General features: G+C 39.9%; 1 protein-coding gene across 1 annotated transcript in view; it reads right to left on the bottom strand.

The window, feature by feature from the left end:
- EYS (eyes shut homolog) overlaps positions 1-24,938 on the bottom strand; it is a 1,965,296-nt gene that overhangs the window by 21,159 nt on the left and 1,919,199 nt on the right. Inside the window, 1 exon segment of the mRNA XM_066360293.1 lies at positions 18,548-18,722. Within this exon segment, the coding sequence (XP_066216390.1) occupies positions 18,548-18,722 (175 nt within the window).

Here is a 24,938-nt window from a genome sequence, read left to right as displayed (position 1 = left end):
GAGAGAATAATCTTGGGAGCAGCCCAGCAGGGGAGTCTCTGATGGACCCATTAGCAGCAGAGTTGCCAGATAAAATGCAGGGCACCTAATGAAACTTAAATGTCAGATAAACAATGAATCAATTTTTAGTATAAGTATGTTCCATGCAATATTTGACTTTCACATAAGCAATATTTGAGATATACTAAAAATTATTTGTTGTTTATGTGGAATTTAAATTTGCCTGTATTTCCTGGATTCCCCAACTCCCTCCCACTAAACCAACAGATAACAACAGTGCGAGTCAAGGAGGCGCCCTCCAGGGTGCGGTGTGGGACGCAGTCAGGAACACTAGACGGGAGAGGGCAGTAGCAGACCGCTCACACCCCCATCAGCGACCTTCCATTCCTGACACAAGCCCTGTCTGGGTTTAGTCTTGAAGAGTGGAACGTTGTTAGTATTTTGAAGTGGACACTTTGAATTAATGAATTGAGAGTGTAGTTGTGAATTAAAGGATCTATTAATGGAGTTAAAGCAGAAAATTCAATGAACTCCCCCATGTTTTAATCCAGGACCAAGCAAAAGGTGACTGCTAAGCGGGTTTAAGAAGAGAGTGAGGCCCTGGCCGGTTGGCTCAGTGGATAGAGCATTGGCCCTGCATGAGAGAAAGAGACAAGGAGCGAGAGAGAAACATCAGTCTGTCTCTGTATTGCCCTGAGTGGGGATCAAACTGGCAAATTTTCTGCATCGGGCTGATGCTCTAAACAACTAAGCTATCCAGCCAAGGCCTAGCACTTTTTATTGAATAGTTCATATTTTTCCACTGATGGACCATGTCCACTTATGCATGGTCCCATGCCTCTCTATCCTGTTCATTAGTCTGTTTGGTCTAACCTTGGACCAATACCCCAATGTCTTAATTTTTCTGGCTTTATAATAAGTCTTGATATCTAGGATGGCAAGTTCTGCAATCTTGTCTTTCTGTCCAGAAGTGTCTTGGCTATTCTTTGCATTTTGCTCTTTCACATCTTTTCTTATCAACTAGTCCCAAAGACAACAGGCAAATTTCCTGCTTTCTCCTTGTGTAGCTCTTTTTTTTTTTTTTTTTTTTTTTTAACAAAGACAGAGAGATAGACAGGGAGAGACAGACAGGAACGGAGAGATGAGAAGCATCAATCATTAGTTTTTTGTTGCACATTGTGACACCTTAGTTGTTCATTGATTGCTCCCTAATATGTGCCTTGACCACGGACCTTCAGCAGACTGAGTAACCTCTTGCTGGAGCCAGCGACCTTGAGTCCAAGCTGGTGAGCTTTGCTCAAACCAAATGAGCCTGCGCTCAAGCTGGCGACCTCGGGGTCTCGAACCTGGGTCCTTTTGCATCCCAGTCTGACGCTCCATCCACTGTGCCACCGCCTGGTCAGGCTCCTTGTGTAGCTCTTATGGTTCCCAGGCCTGTAAGGAGTCTCCTGTTAGCTTCCCCACTGCAGGATCCTTAGCCTTAAGTTCAGTCCATTGTAACCATGTAGCCCTCAAAGAGTAAATTCACATGGTCTGTAGGTGTTAGCAGGAACTCAGGGCTAAAGCCAACTTTGACACTTGGTTCATAGGTTTTTGCTTTCATTCTGTTTGGGCTCTATAAATGTGTTGTTTTCACTTCACTTCTGTTATGAAAATATACATTTTATATTTTACTCAGCTTTGAATATTTTCATTTGAAAAGATTGTTCAGGATCTGTAATTTCCCATAGTTCTAGAAACAGAAACTCCCTATAAATAACCTTTAAAATAATAAAACGTACTAGTTAGAAACATCTTTCCATATTCATTAATTTCCTTTTCACAACTTTGTATATTATTTTACTGAGTGGATGAAATATACTTTATTTTTGCTATCAATTTTTTGGGATTCATGTTTAAAATGTTTCATGTTCTACAAACAACATTGTGATAAACCTCTTGTAGCTAAATCTTTGTGCATCTCTGTAATAATTTCCTGGAGATAAATTCCATTATCATCAAAATTTATAACCTTGGGATACATATTCCAACCTGCCCTCCCTGGTAATCGTACCAATTTACATTCCTATCATTAGTGAATGAGAAGGCTCTTGAATAATAGTTGCATATATAGTTTTCACCAATGCACTGTTACGCTGTGGTTCTAGGAGGATTTTGGAACAAAAATTCTCATCTATGTGGAACTTACAGATAGAGGCATAGACAGGTACACACAATGGTAACATACAAAGGTCTCTGAAGATATTGCCATTTCATTAAATAGGGTGTCTGTATGGGTCCTGATAAAAGAAAATTTCTATGCTTCTTGTATGTAGTAGTTGTGCAAAATAAAAGGTTTGAAAAGTTGTATAAGGTTTTCCAAAATGGAGAAAAAACCCCCAAACTATAAATTTAACCAGCTAAAAATTACATTATGACTTTGATTACCATTTGTTTGACTATCACAAAACATAAAATATGCAAAGACCTTTTATACAAAATGGAATGCCTTACAAATCTCATAAAATAAATAAAACCATAGTAATTGTTATTAAAGAATTTTTATATAAGAATAAAATTCTAACGTGATTACTTTTTTAAATGATGATTGCACCATCTAGCGGTTCATTTTTATCTACTTGGAAAAAAATCAAAGCTAAGAACAAAATTAATCTCAGTGCATTACAAACAGACATGGCATTGATAAAATATGTATTTTTATGTTAAGGATAGCTTAAATCACATTAAGCATAATACATATAATAAAGATGCCATAAACCTATTGGAAAAATGATATCTTAAATAAAATAAATCTTCATATGATTCTTCTTGGATATTTTAGGTCTGAAACAATTAGCTACATGTACAACAATTTAAAAGGTCACTTTTAAATACTATATACCACTTTCTTACATTACATTTTAAGAGAGATTTCTGTCAGAGTGATTTTGTGCAAGCTCAGATTTTTCTTTTTCTTTCCTCCCTGGCTTCTTTAGAACCCTGTGAAATGTAGATAATAAATTTTCAAATTGTTTTTTGTTTGTCTCCACTTTGGGTAATGATATCTTTTAACCCTTGAAATGAATTCATTAACATTCCTTCCTTTAACTACATGTATACTGCCTTGCCCTGAGGAGGAGTAGGTTTTGGAGAGGGATGGGTGTGAGGGGGGGTGTCTATAAAGTAGGAAAAGTAGAGGAAAAAAAGAGAGGTAGATATTTATTCACTTAAAGAGTGTATCTATGCATATGTTTTTACGTACTATGTGCTTGGCTCTGGGAGCTCTACAACACGTAAGACCCCATTCTTGGCCTTGTGCACTTGCTGTTTTGGGGGGATCTATTTAGTGAGCAATGTTAATACAATATGACAAATGCTAAAATGAGTACTATGGGAGCCCATAAAAAGATATATAGGGAATGATGCGAATGATGAGGCATATATATATATATATTTTTTTTCTTGTATTTTTCTGAAGCTGGAAACGGGGAGAGACAGTCAGACAGACTCCTGCATGCGCCCGACCGGGATCCACCCGGCACGCCCACCAGGGGCAACGCTCTGCCCATCAGGGGGCGATGCTCTGCCCCTCCGGGGCATCTCTCTGCTGTGACCAGAGCCACTTTAGCGCCTGGGGCAGAGGCCAAGGAGCCATCCCCAGCGCCCGGGCCTCTTTGCTCCAATGGAACCTTGGCTGCGGGAGGGGAAGAGAGCGACAGAGAGGAAGGAGGGGGGGGGGTGGAGAAGCAAATGGGCGCTTCTCCCATGTGCCCTGGCCGGGAATCGAACCCGGGTCCCCCGCACTCCAGGCCAACACTCTACTGCTGAGCCAACCGGCCAGGGCCCATATATTTTTTTAAAAAAAATTTTATTGACTGATTTTAGAGGAAGAGGAAGGAGAAGAGAAAGAGAGAGAGAGAGAGAGAGAGAGAGAGAAATATCAATCTGTTCCTATATGTGCCCTGACCAGGGATTGAACCAGCAACCTCTGCACTTTGGGATAATGCTCTAACAAACTGGGTTATCCAGCCAGGGACACATATTTTAAGAATATTACTTTTGGAAATGGTGCTGGCAGGAGACTTGACTTGGGGTGGTGAACACACAATACAATATACAGATGATGTGTTATAGAATTGTACACCTGAAACCTATATAATTGTTTTAACCCACGTCACCCAATAAATTCAATAAAAAGGAGAAAAATGTTAATTTTGTATGTATGGGATGACTCCATGATGTAAAAAGAAACTCTTTAGTGATATGTTTCTTTTAAAATTGAATTTATTGCCTGACTTGCAGTGGCGCAGTGGATAAAGCATCCATCAACCTGGAATGCTGAGGTCATGGGCTTGAAACCCTGGGCTTGCCTGGTCAAGGCACATATGGGAGTTGATGCTTCTCCCTCCCTTCTCTCTCTCTCCTCTCTCACTCTAAAAATGAATAAACAAAATTAAAAAAGTGGTTTTTTTAAAAAAATTGAATTTATTGGGGTGACACTAGTTAACAAAATTATACAGGTTTCAGGTAAACAATTCCACAACACATCACTGAACACGGTGTTTTGTGTTCACCCCCCAAGACAAATCTTTGTCCATCACCATTCATCTCCCCTATGCCCTCCTCCACTTCCCCCCTCTCTGGCATCAAGTGACGTGAATTTAATTTTAGTTGAATCTTACTACATTTTACCACTAGAACAGGTTGGCAAACTTCGGCAGTTCACAGTTTGCTTTACGGGCCATATAGACTTTTGCAATGACTCAACACTGCCACTATGAAAAGTAGCCACAGATAATCTACAAGCAAATGGGTGTGGCTGCATTCCAATAAAACTGTATTTACAGCCTGAGCAGGTGGTGGTGCAGTGAATAGAGCGTCGGACTGGGATGTGGAAGGACCCAGGTTCAAGACCCCGAGGTTGCCAGCTTGAGCGTGGGCTCATCTGGCTTGAGCCAAAAAAAGCTCACCAGCTTGGACCCAAGGTCGCTGGCTCGAGCAAGGGGTTACTCAGTCTGCTGAAGGCCCACGGTCAAGGCACATATGAGAAAGCAATCAATGAACAACTAAGGAGTCCCAATGAAAAACTGATGATTGATGCTTCTCATCTCTCTCCATTCCTGTCTGTCTGCCCCTATCTATCCCTCTCTCTGACTCTCTCTCTGTCCCTGTAAAAAAAAAAAAAAAAAAAAAAAAAAAGAAAGAAAAAAAAAAAGAAACTGTATTTACAAAAACAGGTGGTAGGCCCACCTGGGAATAGTCTGCTGACCCCGCACTGGATCATTAATCCCATGGAACTAACTAATTAATTCCACAGTAGCAGAGATCAGGTCTGCTCTACTCTCTGTGGTTGTCCCAAGGCTAAAACAGTTCCTGGTACATTATAATTTCTCATGACTATCCGGGGGATCAATAAATAAGTAAATGAATGAGTCACGACTAGGATAAGGAGGTGGATGAATGTACAGAGGCCTGGGCCAGGAAATGGCTCTGAGGAAGGAAAGGTTGAAGTAGATGTGATAGGCATCTGCTAAGTGTGTTGGTTTGGAAGATGAACATTATAGTGTAATGGCAGCCTTTGCTGAATGAAGCTCAACCCACTCCAGGCCCTCTTCTCAGAGCTTCCAATGTATTTCCTCACTAAATCCTCCTAAATAGACCAGGAGGGTATATTAGAATCCTCATTATTCAAAGGAGGAGCTTGAGAGACAGAGAAATTCACACATTTCGTGGCTACTAAGAGGGGATGGAGTGCACTCGTTAACTGCCAGCCTGTGTTTCCCAATCTCACGGAAATCTATGGGGATTTCAGGATGAAACGAATGAAGAAATATGGTGCCATTAGTGACAACAAGGTATTCGAGAGGAATGTGGTTTAAAGGGAAAATACAAAAATCCACTTTTAGCTACACTGAGTTGCAGGTGAGAGCAAATGATTAAGGAGTGAGTTTTTTTGGGGAGGTGAATTAGGTAGACTAGCAGGCAGAGGGCTGAAATATTTACGATATAATAGCTAAGAATATTTAAAAGATACACAAATTGCACATAGAACTATTTTCTCATCTCAGTCCATTAAAAAAAGGTTAACAGCCTGACCAGGCGGTGGCGCAGTGGATAGAGCATTGGACTGGGATGCGGAAGGACCCAGGTTCGAGACCCCGAGGTCACCAGATTGAGCGTGGGCTCATCTGGTTTGAGCAAAAAGCCCACCAGCTTGAACCCAAGGTTGCTGGCTCCAGCAAGGGGTTACTCGGTCTGCTGAAGGTCCGCGGTCAAGGCACATATGAGAAAGCAATCAAGGAACAACTAAGGAGCTGCAACGTGCAATGAAAAACTAATGATTGATGCTTCTCATCTCTCTCCGTTCCTGTCTGTCTGTCCCTGTCTATCCCTCTCTCTCTCTGAAAAAAAAAAAAAAAAAGGTTAACTATCCTAAGTTGTTAATATATAAAGGATAACTTGTGCATTCTCCTGCCTCTAAGCATGGAGAGATAACACAAAGAAAATGCCTGACATTTTAACTAACAGTTGGTCATAATGGCAATCGAGAATTGAGCATGTTTTTACTAATATATTAAGAGTTAATTATTTTACACCTGTGTACTTAGAATGAAATGGACTTAAATTCCTAAATTGCAAATAAATTGTTTGTTTTTTACTTTCTTTATTTTTAAAGACAACTTTTAAAAATTTATTTTTTGTTTAGAGAGAGAAAGGGAGAGACAGGAACATCCAGTGGATTCAAATAATTTAACAACCGGTTCTTTGCCCTAATGACCATTTTAAGTATAAAAAAAATGATCTAATGAAAGGTAGTTTATTATTTCATCCATAGAATACTTAAATAAGAACAATAAAGAGGTACAAAAAACTAGATTATGTTATAAAAAAGTTTAAAAATATTAATTAAATAATATCAAATAACACCTGACAAAAAAAACCCCAATAAAACTGGTATATAAGATATTTCCATATTGCGTCTTGATTGGCTTCCTCATTTGTAATTTTTTTCACCTATGGATGGAATGAACATTACTACGGGCACTTAGAATATGCTGTTGCCCAGACGAACAATAAAAATAGTAAGGAATGTAAATTTGTGATTTCCACATTGGGTGGCTACCCAATGAACCTTAAAGAGAACCCTGATTACAAGTACCATTTTAACAGTCGGTTTGCTGAACTCACCAAAAAATTAGGTATTGGTTCTGCTGAACCAGTGCGAATTGTCTGAATTCAACCACTGGGAACATTGATCTGTTTTTGTATGTGTCCTGATCTGGGTCAAACTTGGAACCTTTGTGTATCGGGATGATGTTCTAACAAACCAGACTGCTTTTTTTTTTTTTTTTTTTTTTTTTTTAAGTGAGAGGGAGAAAGAGAGAGAAGACAGTGACAGAAACAGAGAGAGAGGGTCCAACAGGGACAGTCAGACAGGAAGAGAGAGAGATGAGAAGCATCAATTTTTCATTGCGGTACCTTAGTTGTTCATTGATTGCTTTCTCATATGTGCCTTGACTAGGGGGTTATAGCAGAGCTTGTGACCCCTTGCTCAAGCCAGCAACCTTGGGCTCAAGCCAGTGACCTTTGGACTCTAGCCAGCAACCATGGGGTCATGTCTATGATTCCACGCTCAAGCCAGCGACCCTGCCCTCAAGCTGGTGAGCCTATGCTCAAGCTGGCTACCCTGGGGTTTCGAACCCAGGTCCTCTGCATCCCAGGCTGATTCTCTATCCACTGTATCACCACCTGGTCAGGTTGGGCAAGGCTACTTTTTGTTTTCAAATTTATAGCTTAGAAACATCTATGGATTAATTTTTCTCATTACAACAGATATTCAATGTGAAGAATTTAATTTTCTTGTAATTGACCAATTCTAAGATTTTTAGAGTTTAGGATAAACATGGATATATAAAAATTAACTGAAAATGAGATGATGGAAGAGTTAATATTCTTTATTTGACTATCACTTGAATAGCATTTACTTACTTACTAAATATTTACCAAAAAAAAAAAAAAAAAAAAAAAAAGAAAGAGTAACAGTACACCACTCCACTTTGTTACCAGGGTGAACACAAACCGAGAACATTGTTTGGCCCCGAAGGACTTTAAGGTAATTTATTTATAATAATGTTTATTTGTATTAAATATATATGACATAAATATGAGTCAACACTTATTAGGACTTCACTTTAGTGCCACATATGGGTTTAAGAATTTAATATGTAGTAACTCACCTAATCCCCCCAATAACTCTACAGTTATTCCTCACTGTGCAGATGAGGAACTGCTTTAGTAAAATATAACCTCTGCTTAGCTTAGCTTTTTCAGTTTACCTTCAAATATAGATGCTTATTGCTTTGGGTCAGAGAGATTATTTTATATGTATTGAGGGTAATGAGGGCAAAGTATTAGAATCATCATTGTGAGATGAGAGCCAGAAAGAGAAAGTTCTTGCAGAAAATATACCTTGAGTTGCATCTGTAAGAAAGCTCTGGTTTTCCATGCATAAGCAAAAGCACAGATATAGTACTTAAAATGAAATCTATGTGCTGTGATAATAAAGTCAATGAATAATGGAATAGATACATGTTACTTAGCGAGATGATCACATTGCCCAAAGGACTCCACTTCTGCATATATATCTTATTTCTCTGCCATCTATAGGAAAAGGGAAACATAGTTGAATCCTTCTCCTAGACCAGTGGTCCCCAACCTTTTTTGGGCCACGGACCAGTTTAATGTCAGAAAATATTTTCACGGACTGGCCTTTAGGGTGGGACGGATAAATGTATCACGTGACCGAGACAAGCGTCAAGAGTGGGTCTTAGATGGATGTAACAGAGGGAATCTGGTCATTTTTAAAAAATAAAACATCGTTCAGGCTCTGGCCGGTTGGCTCAGGGGTAGAGCATTGGCCTGGCGTGCAGGAGTCCCAGGTTCGATTCCCGGCCAGGGCACACAGGAGAAGCGCCCATCTGCTTCTCCACCCCTCCCCCTCTCCTTCCTCTCTGTCTCTCTCTTCCCCTCCTGCAGCCGAGGCTCCATTGGAGCAAAGATGGCCCGGACGCTGGGGATGGCTCTGTGGCCTCTGCCTCAGGTGCTAGAATGGCTCTAGATGCAATAGATCGACGCCCCAGACAGGCAGAACATCGTCCCCTGGTGGGCATGCCGGGTGGATCCTGGTCGGGCGCATGCGGGAGTCTGTCTGACTGCCTTCCCATTTCCAGCTTCGGAAAAATGAAAACAACAACAACAACAACAAACAAACAAAAAACAACCCCCCCCAAAAAAACATCATTCAGACTTAAATATAAATAAAATGGAAATAATGTAAGTTATTTATTCTTTCTCTGCGGACTGGTACCAAATGGCCACCAGACCAGTACCGGTCTGCAGCCTGGTGGTTGGGGACCACTGTCCTAGACCATCTGTTATGTTGGATGGCCTTACTCATGTCAAATTGCTTTTCTTTATGATTTATTTCCATTTGAGTAACTTGTTGGGAGAATGATGTCAGTATGATACGGTAGAAATCATTTTACCTGCCAAAATTTACTAGATATCAAATGATATGCTCAAAAGTTGAGCCTTTGAAAAATATGCAAACAATAAATCTCATAGTACGGTGAAATGTGCTGACATGTCAAGACTCAACACGCTTACAAGGAAGGGTTACTATAATCTCTCTGCTTGTGGATGTTTCCTCGTGGCCTTTCTTTCTTTGATAACACCTCAGAGAGTATGAGAAGGATGGGATGAAATTACTCCTTACATACTACTCTGTGGCTTTCAGTCTTAATGGTTCCATTTTCTAGGTTAAGGGCCAAAGCATTGTAGCAGGCTAACAGTTGGTCTCAATTCCTCTTACAGAAGGAGATATTTTGGGGAAATTATTTAGATGAGCTGTTTGGAGTAGATGGTGGACCCTAGCTGCATTGATGTGAGCATGAGCCTGGACTACAAAAAGAGATAACAATAACTAAACTGTTTTGCCTGAGAACAGGGGAGAAATCAGGCTTTTTCTAACCTAGAGTCAGTTGGAACAAAATGAAGCAATGAGAAGAACACAGAGATGGGGTGGAGTGGCCATGCATTTACTATGGTGATGAGATGACAAGACACAGGTTGAAAGTTGTTTAGGCGGCCACGACAGAAATGTTTCCATGGGGAGGGAGGTGGGGAAAACCACCACCACCAACAACAACAAAAGCCTTTCTCCCCTGCACCAAAGGACACAGTCTGATCTATCTTAAAGTGTGAATGACTTCACTCATTTAGCAAAAATCAAATTGACCATCATCTTTAGGTGCACACGGTACAGTATCTACATGAAAGTGAGAGAAGGCTTTGAGAAGATTCACTTTCCTTCTGGCATCTGCATTCATCTTGGAAAGGTCTTTGAACTTTCACCTGATTCTCAAAGGCATCTATGAGTCAAAAATATTAAGGAAACTGGATCGGTGAGATTTTGTGCTCACTGATAGATTGATATTGTAAATAAGTCTCATTTATGAACTTAATATGAATTTCTGACATATTTCCCATTTTACATCCACATTCTCTGAACTCCTGTTGTACTTACTGCCTGTGCTGCTCATTTTTACTTATGTTTTGGTAGCTTTTGTTTTTCCTACACTGTGTTTTTCTTTTTTTTAAAGGAACATGTTGTCTGCCACCCTCAATCACAGTCAGGATATCACCTTAAGGTCAAGCAAAGAACAGCTTAAATGAAGTCAAATTTGTTTAAAAACACTTTGTACCAAGCAAATGTACATAAAGAGCTAAGTTAGAACTAAACAAACCTTTTATTTTTTCAACCCAGGCTACTGACAACAGAAATAGTTTACTGTTCCTCTGTTGCATCAGAGCTCATCCCGGGGCACAAGGGCCTTACAGGAACCCAGCCTCATTATGCTCTCATTCGAGAAACGGCATTAGAGCGCAGCTGGACCTGTTTGCTGATGCACTTGGGGCAGGAAAGCAAGGCTTTCAGCAGTTTCCCGAGCCCAGCACCTGTTCCAAGCCTTATCAAGCCCTACCTCCCTCCTTACATGGCACAAGACTTCCTCTTATGTACCAAGACAATGCCTTCCACACACAGCTGTGACGGGTGGAACTAAAGTGAGCGTTTTTAGTTTTTAATTAAAAAAATATATATTATTAAGCTGTTAAGACACTTTAAGTGGCTTTAAATTTTGTTTTAAAAATTGATTCTGGGCCCTGGCCGGTTGGCTCAGTGTAGAGCGTCGGCCTGGTGTGCAGGAGTCTTGGGTTCGATTCCCGGCCAGGGCACACAGGAGAAGAGCCCATCTGCTTCTCCACCGCTCCCCCTCTCCTTCCTCTCTGTCTCTCTCTTCCCCGCCTGCAGCCAAGGCTCCACTGGAGCAAAGTTTGCCCGGGTGTTGAGGATGGCTCTGTGGCCTCTGCCTCAGGCGCTAGAATGGCTCTGATTGCAACAGAGCAACGTCCCAGATGGGTAAAGCATCGCCCCCTGGTGGGCATGCCGGTTGGATCCCGGTCGGGCACATGCGGGAGTCTATCTGACTGCCTCCCGTTTCCAGCTCAGAAAAATACAAAAAAAAAAAAAATTGATTCTGAACACCATAAATTTTATGCTTCTGTTTGGAACTTGCTTCTTGAGCATTAAAAAAAATATCCCACGTTATTTTCCCGGAAAAGACTAAAATTTAGCTTTGAGCTGTCAATAATGTTACCTGGAAATTGTTTGATATTCCTCTGATTCAGGTGCAAAGTAAAAGTATAGAGCCATATAAAGTTGAGAGCCTGGGACTAAACCAAGGGTAGAAGAAAAGCTGTTGGAGAGTATGTTATCAAGAACACATCTTTTTCCCTTGAAAATTGGAATAGGTTCACCTGTTTGAATAGCTCAGTTTGGTTAAGTGTCATCTCGATACACCAAGGTTGTGGGTTCCCTCCCCAGTCAAGACTCATACCAGAATCAACTAATGAATGCATTAATAAGTGGAACAATAAATCAGTGTTTCCCCCTCTCTTGCTCCTTTTCTTTCTATAAATCAATAAATAAAAATTTAAAAGGGAGTAAGTTCAATAAAAGCCCCCAGAAAATCAACAACAAAGCAATGAGATTCTTATTATTGAGATTAGAGCAGAATTACAAACACTGTCAAAAGAAATAAAATTCTCCTTAAACTTACACTGCTACTGAAGTTGAATGTCCATAAGTGAGACCTTAATATTTTGAAACAGCTTTATTGTAGTATAAATTACATCCTCAAAATCCACCTCTTTTAAGTTCAGGGAGCCATAATTCTAATGTCATTCTATTTATATAATAGTGACAAGAGCTACTCCACATTCTGCAGAAATGCTTCACATGTCACTGATATAGTAAATATTTTGTGGTTATGTCAATAAGAGAATCCCAAACATTGGTCACAATTTGGTAAGACAGATTTTTAGAATCCTGCGGGAAAACCTGTCAGAGGTATTGGTCCCATTACTCAGCTTATTTGTCATTCAAATGGAGGCTCCTATGCTAATCTGTGAGATACAGCTTTCTACCCACACAGGAGTTTCTGAAATCCCCAGAGAGTATATTATAGGCAAGGTACTTCCAATTCGAGAAAATATGAAATGTCAGTTGAAGATAACATCAACATTTAAAAACAATTAAGACTAAACAAATAGTTTATATCCAGCAGATACGGAGCTACTTAACATTTTAGTCATCTTATCTAAATTGCTAGCTGCTTTTTTAAAAAAATTTTATTTATTCATTTTAGAGAGGAGAGGGAGAGACAGAGAGAGAGACAGAGAGAGAGAAAGGGGGGAGGAGTTGGAAGCATCAACTCCCATATGTGCCTTGACCAGGCAAGCCCAAGGTTTCGAACCTGCGACCTCAGCATTTCCAGGTTGACGCTTTATCCACTGCGCCACCACAGGTCAGGAGCCAGCTGCTTTTTAAATTCATTTCTTACTATTTCGGTTCTGAGAGAATCTTGACCCAGGAATTGGGAGGTTTTGCTCTGGGTTGTGCTGTACTGCTCACAAGATGCTAGTACACCCTCTTGTTTACTCATAATCTCCAGGGCTTAGTTTCCCATGCATTAAACTGGGGCTAGGATGGTCCCGGACTAATTTAGAAAGTTTTAAGTAGAGGCAATGGAAATAATGTATGCAAAAGAAAAACGCTTTGTTGACCACAAAGATATTGCTTTTATCACAAGTCAAGGAAAATTTCTATGTTAATTTAAGTAATCTTCTAATAGTTGTGTGTACCTGGACGTGGCACTGGGATTCCAGTGTATTCCAGGGTCAACAGACGCGGCTCTGTGTTGAAACAGGCAGGCCCTTTGTTCCATAGGGGAAAAGGGGGAGTTAGGATGACTTTCCTGCCTGCACCTTCACCTTTACTCTCTTATGGCACTTCCCGTTCTTTATTTTCGCTATCTATACTGGTATTAGTTTATTATCACAGTAAAAAATAACAAAAAAACACATAGTAAAATTTCCTGGAGAATGACATTTCTTTAGATAAGGTGAGGTAAATTTGTACTTCTAAGTAATTAAGCTTAGTTGTAGAGCAAATGATGATATGCATAATTTGTAAAGCAAACTAAAAGTTACATTAAAAAATTGTAGGGGGAAGTAAAGATGACGTCAGAGTAATGGCGGGGTAGGAAGCGATACCGATAAATCTCCCCCAAAACTCAACAAGATCTTCAACCAGAAACAGAAAAACCTATACTTGGAGCTTCCAGATGCCACAAGTAAAAGCTCCAAGAAGAACACAATAAAACCAAATTTAAACTGTGACAACAACAAAAAGAAAGAGGGGGAGAAGATGGAGATTAACAGTAGCAAAGGACAATGGAGTGCAAAAGTACTCACAAAATAGTTCGCTACAATGAACAGGGTAGGGACCCTTTTCATTATTCAAAGGTAACCACCATTGAAAAAACCACCACAGAAGCACATGAGATAAAAAAGATAGCAACAGTGGAAAGATGTATGGAATACAACCAAATAAAAACAAAAGATAGAAAAACAAAAGAGAATGATCAAACAAGACACAAAACTAACAGAAAGCAAGATATAAAATGGCAATAGGGAACTCACAAGTATCAATAATTACACTAAATGTAAACGGATTAAACTCACCAATAAAAAGGCACAGAGTAGCAGAATGGATTAAAAAAGAAAATCCAACTGTATGCTGCCTACAGGAAACTCATCTAAGTAACAAGGATAAAAACAAATTCAAAGTGAAAGGCTGGAAAACAATACTCCAAGCAAATAACATCCAAAAAAAAGCAGGTGTAGCAATACTCATATCGGATAATGCTGACTACAAGACAGGAAAAGTACTCAGAGACAAAAATGGCCATTTCATAATGGCTAAGGGGACACTGAATCAAGAAGACATAACAATTCTTAATATATATGCACCAAACCAAGGAGCACCAAAATATATAAGACAGCTACTTATTGATCTTAAAACAAAAACTGACAAAAATACAATCATACTTGGAGACCTCAATACACCGCTGACGGCTCTAGATCGGTCATCCAAACAGAGAATCAACAAAGACATAGTGGCCTTAAACAAAACACTAGAGCACCTGGATATGATAGACATCTACAGGACATTTCATCCCAAAGTGACTGAGTATACATTTTTCTCCAGTGTACATGGATCATTCTCAAGAATTGACCATATGTTGGGCCACAAAAACAACATCAGCAAATTCAGAAAAATTGAAGTTGTACCAAGCATATTTTCTGATCATAAAGCCTTGAAACTAGAATTCAACTGCAAAAAAGAGGAAAAAAATCCCACAAAAATGTGGAAACTAAACAACATACTTTTAAAAAATGAATGGGTCAAAGAAGAAATAAGTGCAGAGATCAAAAGATATATACAGACTAATGAAAATGACAATACGACATATCAGAATCTATGGGATGCAGCAAAAGCAGTGATAAGAGGGAAGTTCATATCACTTCAGGCATATATGAACAAACAAGAGAGAGCCCAAGTGAACCACTTAACTTCCCACCTTAAGGAACTAGAAAAAGAAGAACAAAGACAACCCAAAACCAGCCGAAGAAAGGAGATAATAAAAATCAGAGCAGAAATAAATGAATTAGAGAACAGAAAAACTATAGAAAAAATTAATAGAACAAGGAGCTGGTTCTTTGAAAAGATCAACAAAATTGACAAACCCTTGGCAAGACTTACCAAGGAAAAAAGAGAAAGAACTCATATAAACAAAATCCAAAATGAAAGAGGAGAAATCACCACAGACACCGTAGATATACAAAGAATTATTGTAGAATACTATGAAAAACTTTATGCTACTAAATTCAACAACCTAGAAGAAATGGATAAATTCCTAGAAAAATACAACCTTCCTAGACTGAGTCAAGAAGAAGATTTTTTCAAACGACAGCTCAGATAAGGGCCTAATATCCAAAATATACAAAGAACTCATAAAACTCAACAACAAACAAACAAACAATCCAATAAAAAAATGGGAAGAGGATATGAATAGACACTTCTCCCAGGAAGAAATACAAATGGCCAACAGATATATGAGAAGATGCTCATCTTCTTTAGCTACTAGAGAAATGCAAATCAAAACGGCAATGAGATACCACCTCACACCTGTTCGATTAGCTGTTATTAGCAAGTCAGGTAACAGCAAATGTTGGAGAGGCTGTGGAGAAAAAGGAACCCTCATACACTGTTGGTGGGAATGTAAAGTAGTACAACCATTATGGAAGAAAGTATGGTGGTTCCTCAAAAAACTGAAACTAGAACTACCTTATGGCCCAGCAATCCCTCTACTGGGTATATATCCCAAAAACTCAGAAACATTGATACGTAAAGACACATGCAGCCCCATGTTTATTGCAGCATTGTTCACAGTGGCCAGGACATGGAAACAACCAAAAAGCCCATCAATAGACGACTGGATAAAGAAGATGTGGCACATATACACTATGGGATACTACTCAGCCATAAGAAATGATGACATCGGAACATTTACGGCAAAATGGTGGGATCTTGATAACATGATACGAAGCGAAATAAGTAAATCAGAAAAAAACAGGAACTGTATTATTCCATACGTAGGTGGGACATAATAGTGAAACTAAGAGACATTTATAAGAGTGTGGTGGTTACGGGGGGGAGGGGGGAATGGGAGAGGGAAAGAGGGTGGGGAGGGGCACAAAGAAAACAAGATAGAAGGTGACAGAGGACAATCTGACTTTGGGTGGTGGGTATGCAACATAATTGAACGACAAGATAACCTGGACTTGTTATCTTTGAATATATGTATCCTGATTTATTGATGTCACCCCATTAAAAAAAATAAAATTATATAAAAAAAAAAATTGTAGGGTGTTTGCAGCTGCTGCTGTGCAGCTGTTGCTCTCTAATACCAGTGCCAGCTCCAGCTTGCCGAGTGCCAGCCAGAGGAGAGGGCATAACTAAGGAGGTCTCTACACTATGGCTAGTACAAAGCAGACTGTCTGAACAAAACATCTGGCTACAAAAGCTGCTTGCAAGAGAGCTCCCTCTACTGTATGGTTGAAGAAACCTCCTCCATCCAGAGCTGGTACCTGCGGCACTCTGAGAAATTACAATAGATGTTATTAGAGGTCCACTGAACTTCTGATTCGCAAACTTCCCTCCCAACAGCTGGTGCAAGAAATTGCTCAGGTTTTCAAAAAGATCTGCGCTTCCAGAGTGCAGCTATTGGTGCTTTGCAGGAGGCAAGTGAGGCCTGTCTGGTTGGCCTTTTTGAAGACACAGACCTGTGTACTCTCCATGCCAAAGGCATATGTAGAAAACTGGCTTAAGAACCCACTATGATGGGAAACATTTTATTCTTTAACAAAAGTTTTTTTCTTTTATTTCTGTTGGTAGTTCTGAATGGTTTTTTTTCCTCCCTCATAGGGAAAAGAGAGGACAGAAATCAGATTCTGACAGTTTTTCACTTTCACTTGTGTGTAAATTTTTTAAACTATCAATACAGGGACATAAAACAATAGAAGTCAAAATGTGTCAGTGAACAAGTTTCAACAGTTCAACCCTACAACAATTATACTGATAAGAACAGATACTACACTAGACATTTTGTTTTTTAATTTTTTCATTGATTTGAGAGAGAGAGGAAGGAAGGAAGAGAGAAAGAGGCGAAGGGAAAGAAAAAAGCATCGGTTCGTTGTTTCACTTAGTTGTGTATTCACTGATTGCTTCTCATACGTGTCCTGACCTGCGATTAAACCCAGACTCCGGCGCAGTGGGTGGAGGCTTTTCCCCTGAGCCACCAGCCTGAGTTTTACACTTGATCTTAGCCAAAAAGCCGAGGAGCATCAACTTTATAACAATTATAGATAAACCTGTTAATTTTTTCTGGACAATGTTAGTATTTTGATTTTAAAAAAATAGAAAAAAAAAGTAAATTTCTTATTGATGGCAACTACATTGTGTTTGTAGCACTTTTTTTTTTTTTTTTTGTATTTTTCCGAATCTGGAAACAGGGAGAGACAGTCAGACAGACTCCTGCATGCGCCCGACAGGGATCCACCCGGCACGCCCACCAGGGGGCGACGCTCTGCCCATCAGGGGCGTCGCTCTGCCGCAACCAGAGCCACTCTAGCGCCTGGGGCAGAGGCCAAGGAGCCATCCCCAGCGCCCGGGCCATCTTTGCTCCAATGGAGCCTTTGGCTGCGGGAGGGGAAGAGAGAGACAGAGAGGAAGGAGAGGGGGAGGGGTGGAGAAGCAGATGGGTGCTTCTCCTGTGTGCCCTGGCCGGGAATCGAACCCGGGACCCCTGCACGCCAGGCCGACACTCTACCACTGAGCCAACCGGCCAGGGCCTGTTTGTAGCATTTTTATCATATAGTAGATTCCATCCATCCACTATACTTTTCTGAGTTGTCCTACATGCAAATACATGTTTTTCATGTTGTCTGTCTTCTGTGCGGTTCCTGTACATTTGCTATTAAAATACATTAAATTAAAAAGAATTATAAAACAGTGAAGAGAAAATCATAATGGTAAAGCTAATATTATGCTCAACAAAAGAAGTTATTTATAAGACAACTTTCTTTTACTCTTGTCTTTTCACTCAACATGCTCGTGTTTTTGTTTCATACCCAAGTTCAGAAGTTAAACCGTGCAGCTTTTGCTAGGCTCCAGCTAGAGAGGATGACCCTTTCTAAAGGAGATCAAACATGAATGTGAAAGGAAATCTCAAACCATAAACCCTTGTGTGATTAACATTTCTGGTACCACTCTCAAGACTATGAATTTAAGACATGTTTTCCATTATGCCTGGAATGAGATGCTGTGATTCATTTTCATTGTTTAAAAGAATTGAGAAGATGGCACATATGCTGTGTTGATCCTTCCTTCTCTAGCTGTGTTTATCTGCCCCCCAGTCATGTAGGAAGTCTACATGAAAACTTTCACTATATGAGGGTCAGTTTGTGTTCCTAGTTTGTGTGGGTGGAGTACCAGTTAAGAGTACAAACAACCTGCTACATTCCTTCCTAATGTCATACTTACTAAACAGTAGATCCACTGTCTATGCACGTCCCACCATTGCCACAGTTCATTAAACCACAAGGAGAAGCGTCACACTGGCCAACGCTGCGTCCAGCATTTGGGTGGCCCTCAGGGTTTCCCAGACTTCTGAAGTGGCCATGCTTCCTAGTGCGAACTTGAATAGTGAAAATACAACCTTGAAGAAAGGGGAAAATACTTCATATAAAAAGTGGAAGAAATAGGTAAAATAGGATGACAGTTATTTTTAAAACTTTGAAATGAAATGTAATGGGGTGACATTAATCAATAAAACTATATAGGTTTCCGGTGAACATCTCTATAACATCTGAGCTGTTGATTGCATTGTGTGCCCACCTCTCAAAGTCAAATCATTTTCTGTCTTTGTATATTTGTCTCTTGTTACTTCCCTCCCCCTAGTAACCATTTCACTTTTACCTATGTCCATGAGCCTCAGTTGTATATCCCACCAACGTGGGATATATATTTGTCCCTGTTTACTCCCCTCCACCCTAAAGTAACATTTTAAAAACACAAAGTGGCCCTGGCAGGTTGCTCAGTGGATAGAGCATTGGCCTGGCATATGGATGTCCTAGGTTTGATTCCTGGTCAGGGCACACAGGAAAGGTGACCATTTGCTTCTCTTCCCCTTCTTCCCCCCACCCCCTCCTGCAGCCAGTAACTTGATTAGTCTGAGCGTTGGCCCTGGGCACTAAGGATAACTCAGTTGGTCTGAGCATGGCCTCAGGTGCTAAAAATAGCTCAGTTGATTTGAGCATTGGACTTAGACGGGGTTGCTGGGTAGATCCTGGTTGGGGCTTATGCGGGAGTCTGTCTCACTGTCTCCCTTCCTCTCACTTAAACACATACACACACAAACACACACAGCAATTATGTCAATTTCAAGAAAAAATAAGCAGAGAGAAAAATAAAAAAATCATCTACATAATCATCATTGCAGAGTAGACAACTATTAACATTTTGGTATATATATATTTTTTCTATGCTTTGTATTTTCTTTTAGACAAAAATATAATTCTGCATTACACTATATATATTATATAGTATTATACCAAAAACTTGTATAGCATAAATACCATTAACTCTTTTCTCACATCATTAAATCTTTTAGAATTATAGTGTAATATTTTCTTATATTATAAGATATGTAATTTGTCTTCAATTAAATATTATTGTATGTATATCTTTGAGCATTTGCTAATTATTTTTTTTCTCACTCATCACTTATTTTTCTTAAAAATTTATTTTTATTTTAAAAAATTTTATTTAGGAAATTAAATTTAACAGGGTGACACTGATCAATAAGAGCACATAGATTTCAGGTAAACGTTTTCTATAGCATTTGAACTGATGAATATGTTGTATACCCATCACCCAAAGTCAAATCATTTTCTGTCATCTCATATTTGTCCCTCTTTACACCCTTCCCCCTATCCCCACCCCTGTCCCTCTCCTTTATATCCCCCTCCCCCTGGTGACCACTTCACTTTTATCTATGTCCATGAGTCTCACTTTTATATCCAACCTATGTGTGAAATCATACAGTTCTTAGCTTTTTTTGATTTACTTGTTTCACTCAGTATAATGTTCTCAATGTCTAACCATGTTGTCAGAAATGTCACTATGTCATCATTTCTTATGGCTGAGTAGTATCCCATTGTCTATATGTACCACATGGGGGTCACTGGCTTGAGTGTAGGATTATAGACATGACCCCATGGTTGCTGGCTTGAGCCCAAGGTCGCTGGCTTGAGCAAGGGGTTACTGGCTTTGCTGTAGCCCCCCAGTCAAGGCACATTTGAGAAAGCAATCAATGAACAACTAAGGTGTCACAATGAAGAACTGATGCTTCTCATCTCTCTGCCTTCCTGTCTGTCTGTCCCTATCTGTACCCCCTCTGTCTCTCTCACTAAAAAAATAAAAAAATTACCAAATACAAAAAAAATACCAAATACAAATAGTTGAATGTTTTTATTTTAAAGAGATATTTCCTGTTAGTCAACATATCAGTTTAAAGGCGATTATAGTGGAAGCCATATGTAGAATGTATATCGTATTATTTCACTCCTATTAATATAGCAGGTAAGATACAATCTGCTTATTATAGCACCATGCAACACGTATTCAATACATATATCTTGCATGTGATATAGTAGTTATGATAAAGGCTCTTGGAGCTACGAGCCATGTATGTATTGGAAGTCAGACTGGTTAAGTTCCAAATAAGTGATGACTTTTTTTTGACAGTAAAAGAATATTGAGTGTCCAACAATGTTGCTTTTTTAAAGAAATGTTTACTTTTTTTAAATTTTTTTAAATTTTATTCATTCATTTTTAGAGAGGAGAGAGACAGAGAGGGAGAGAGAGGAGAGAGAGACAGAGAGAGAGAAGGGGGGAGGAGCTGGAAGCATCAACTCCCTTATGTGCCTTGACCAGGCAAGCCCAGGGTTTCGAACTGGCGACCTCAGCATTTCCAGGTCGACACTTTATCCACTGCGCCACCACAGGTCAGGCAAGAAATGTTTACTTTTATTGATTGTAATGAGAGGAAGAGAATGAGAGAGAGGCAGAACATCGATCTGTTCCTATATGTGCCCTGACCAGGGGTCAAGATCAATCCAGCAACCTCTGTGCTTCGGGGTGATGCTCTAACCAACTAAACTATCAGACCAGGGCTTTTTTTTTTTTTTTTTTTTTTAAGATTTTTATTTATTGATTTTAGAGAGAGGAGAGAGAAAGAGAGAGAGAGAGATAGAGAGAGAGAGAGAGAGAGAGAGAGAGAGGAGAGAGGATTGAGAAGCATCAACTCATTAGTTGCTTCTCATATGTGCCTTGATCAGGCAAGCCTGGGCCTTTGAACCGGCAACCTCAGCATTCCAGGTCAACACCTTATCCACTGGTCCACCACAGGTCAGAATGACAGTAAAAGAATAAACTATTTCCGTAAACTTATTTTTCCCCCCTTATGAACCCTGGTTTGAAAAATCTCATGCAATTATAAAAAAGAGAGAGAAAAGTTGAATTAGCAAGAAAGTGACTGCACTGACAGTGTGGGACTCCTAGACTGGAATAACACATCTCTACAGGGTTGTTAATGAATTCGAATCCATCTCATGTCCACACTATTCAGTCAAATAATAAATATTTAATAAGCTCTGTATCAAGGAACACTAGCTGCTGTAACACTAGCATAATAGATAGATGGGATAGATTTCCCCATATTCACACTAGTCAGAAGCAATTTTTAATTCTTATTAGGATTAAATAGGTATGTCAGTGAGAGTAACAGATCTTAGAACACTGAGGAAAGCTTCTTCTAGAAAAATGCACCGAGGCACAGACAACTGCATGCATGATTTCAGGAGACTCAGAAACCCACTCAAACCCACCCGTGACCTTCAGCCCAAGAACCCTGCAGCTGTAGTAGATGCACCTTTGGAGAGCAGGGAGAACTCCTTTCATTAGGACAGGTTAAACAGTAATGCCCTCTTTGCTTGGCATAGTTAGGTTATTTAACCTAGAGAAGAATTAAATAGCCTCAATATCTTCATTATCATTGTAGGTTATAGGGAAAACACTGGCTCATTCTAAACTACTTCTATAACAAAAACAAACGGGCTACCTTAACGGTAATGATTTGTATTTTAGACTGCAGAACTTCTGGATTAGAGTGATTCATCAGGAGTGTTTATAGAAATGTGAAAGCTTAAATCAGATAATCTTCTACTGTGTGTGACTTAATCCTCATTCAAAAGAAAAATAATTAAGCCTTATTTATTTGTGTTAGTGATGTTAGAATTTAATAATTAGGCTAAGGCCAGACTAATGATTAAATTCTTCCATAACTCTATTTGCTTTGTTATGGTTAATTAAGGTAGTAATTTCCAAATCTGGGAAGGCTTACTGAAATGCAAATTTTTAAATTCCATCATCAAGATTTTGATTAAGTAGTTCTGGGGTAGCATTCAGAAACCTGTATTTTAAATAATCTTGTATCATTCTTTAGAACCAGTAGATATCAATTTGAAGAAACACAGGTTTATGGTATCGTTGCAATCTGGTCTTTGTGGTAAGTTGGTAATAACTGACCATAATTTGCAATACATAGTAAATGCTAGTTTATAATGAAGGAGAGGCAGACATAAAGGGAAAATTCAAGAGGCAAATGATAAAATTAGGGGCTTCCGAGGTCCTAGAGCTTCCAAAAAATTGTAGATTAAGTGGCAATTTCCAAGAAGACCCTCCCAAGATTCCATCCTAATTAAGACCGTGGTGGCTGACACGCTGCCTTCCAGACACGGGCAATCCTGGCATTTCTCTCACAGGAAGGGCCAGCTGTTCGTGGTCTGAACTCAGGCTCACTAACACCCTTGAGGAGAAAATGACAGGCTTTGAGGAAAGCCTCTCTTTGTTCTCATTATCAAGATGTGAAGAAAAGTTCTTTCTAGAAGGGAGAAAAAGAATGCAAGTAAATCAGGAAATGCTGGACTTCAGTAAATTTGAAAATGTCGAGTCCAAGGACAACAGGATGGAGTACTGACATCTGTTAACATTTATTGAGTGCTTATCATGTACTGCTTTCTAGGTTAAGCACTTAACATTGTTTTAGTTAACTGATTAACACACAAGAACCCTTTCGGGTAGGGATTTTTATTTTAGAGGGGAAAAAGCGAAGGCTCAGAGAGTTTAAGTAAAAGGCTCAGAGTGGCAGCTGCTAGGTGGCAGGGCCTGAATCTGAAGACAGCCGACTGCAGAGCCTGTGCTCCTAGCCACTGTCTGTGCAGCCGAGGAAGAGAAGCTCGTGTCTGACAGAGCTGTGTCACCTCCCACCACCAGGACCACCATCATCGCTAACACAGGGAACACTCTAAACCAGGCGGTAATCTGGGTTTTCTTTCCATTAACTCACTCTCAGAACTACAAGCAAGTCAAGTGCTGTTATTATCCCCGTTTACAGAGGAGGCACAATGAGGCACAGGCAGGTTACGTTACTAGCCAGGGTCATGAAGCCTGCTGGTGCGCAGCTGACGTGCATATCCAGGCAGTTGGAGCCCAGAGCCCACACTCTTATCCTTGATGCTGCTGCATTCAGAGTATTTATGTAAGTAAGCATCGTGTCTGTGATTAAATGACAGCAAGTTCTGATGACTCCCCATGGAGTCTCTTTCATTGAGTGAAGATGTGCTTCTTTTACATTCATAGGTTTACCCATCCTTTCCTTGCATTTAATGTTTTTAAAAACTCTGATTTGTTACACCCTCATAATCCTTTTCAGACTGTCTCCTGCTGTGACAGAGCTGTTGCGCTCTGGATTACATTTAGCATAGTGCCTTAATATTCTTCAAACTCTTCTCTAACATAGGCTCTGAGAAGCAGCACTGATTACATATTTGGAGAAAAAGTTTCTTTGAGGGACGTGGCACAATAAACTAATTTTATTGAAACCTGGCCTTGGATTATGTTGGATTAGCTGTGTTGCTTTCATATGTTTCAAGTCCATGGCCCCTGCATCAGTGCTTAGGCAGAAGTCAGCAGAGGTGGGAAAGGACGATGCCAGGCACGCAGGGGACTCAAGTGCCTGCAATGGCTTTTGGTGTCTCACAGGACGTGTACCACATCCAGGTCGTTGTTTTTGATTTTGATTTTTGATAGAGAGTAGGCTGGTCATAGGTGAGCAGCTTAAGACACTATAATGAGTAGTCCCTTGACCAAATATTCTGGGATTAAGGATCCACCAAAAAGCTTATTTTCACTAAATGCAATATTATAACATTTCAAAGCATGTATTTCTTTTCTAACTCTACTATGAATTCCTTTTATAGGGAATATCTCAGTGTATTATGTTCCTTTTTATTTTTTATAGAGAACTATTTTTTAAAAAAATTTTATTCATTTTTGGAGAGAGAGAAAGAAAGGGAGAGGAGCAGGAAGCATCAACTCCCATATGTGCCTTGACCAGGCAAGCCCAGGGTTTTGAATTGGTGACCTCAGTGTTCCAGGGGTGACGCTTTATTCACTGTGCCACCACGTTAGGCCTGTATGTTTCTTTAAAAAAAAAAATTATTAGTTGATTTGAGAGAGAGAGAGAGAGAGAGAGAGAGGTAAAAGAGGAGAGGGATGGAGGGAGAGAGAGAGACATCAATTTGTCCCATTTATTTATGCACTCATTGGTTGATTCATTGCCCTGAGTGGCGACTGAACCCCCAACCTTGATGTGTGGGGATGATGCTTTAACCTGCTGAGCTGCGGGCCAGGGCTGCTGGATGTTCCCTTTTGAACACAGGGAGACAGACTCTGGAGATCTGACTGCTTTCCCCAATATGGTGCTGAGTCTTAATCTTCGTGGCTTCCCATGGCTTCTATGGGACCACAC

Source organism: Saccopteryx leptura, chromosome 1 (assembly GCF_036850995.1).
Source record: "Saccopteryx leptura isolate mSacLep1 chromosome 1, mSacLep1_pri_phased_curated, whole genome shotgun sequence".
Lineage (NCBI taxonomy): Eukaryota > Metazoa > Chordata > Mammalia > Chiroptera > Emballonuridae > Saccopteryx > Saccopteryx leptura.
Note: the sequence above shows the minus strand (reverse complement) of the source record. Positions and strands in the feature narration are given on the sequence as shown.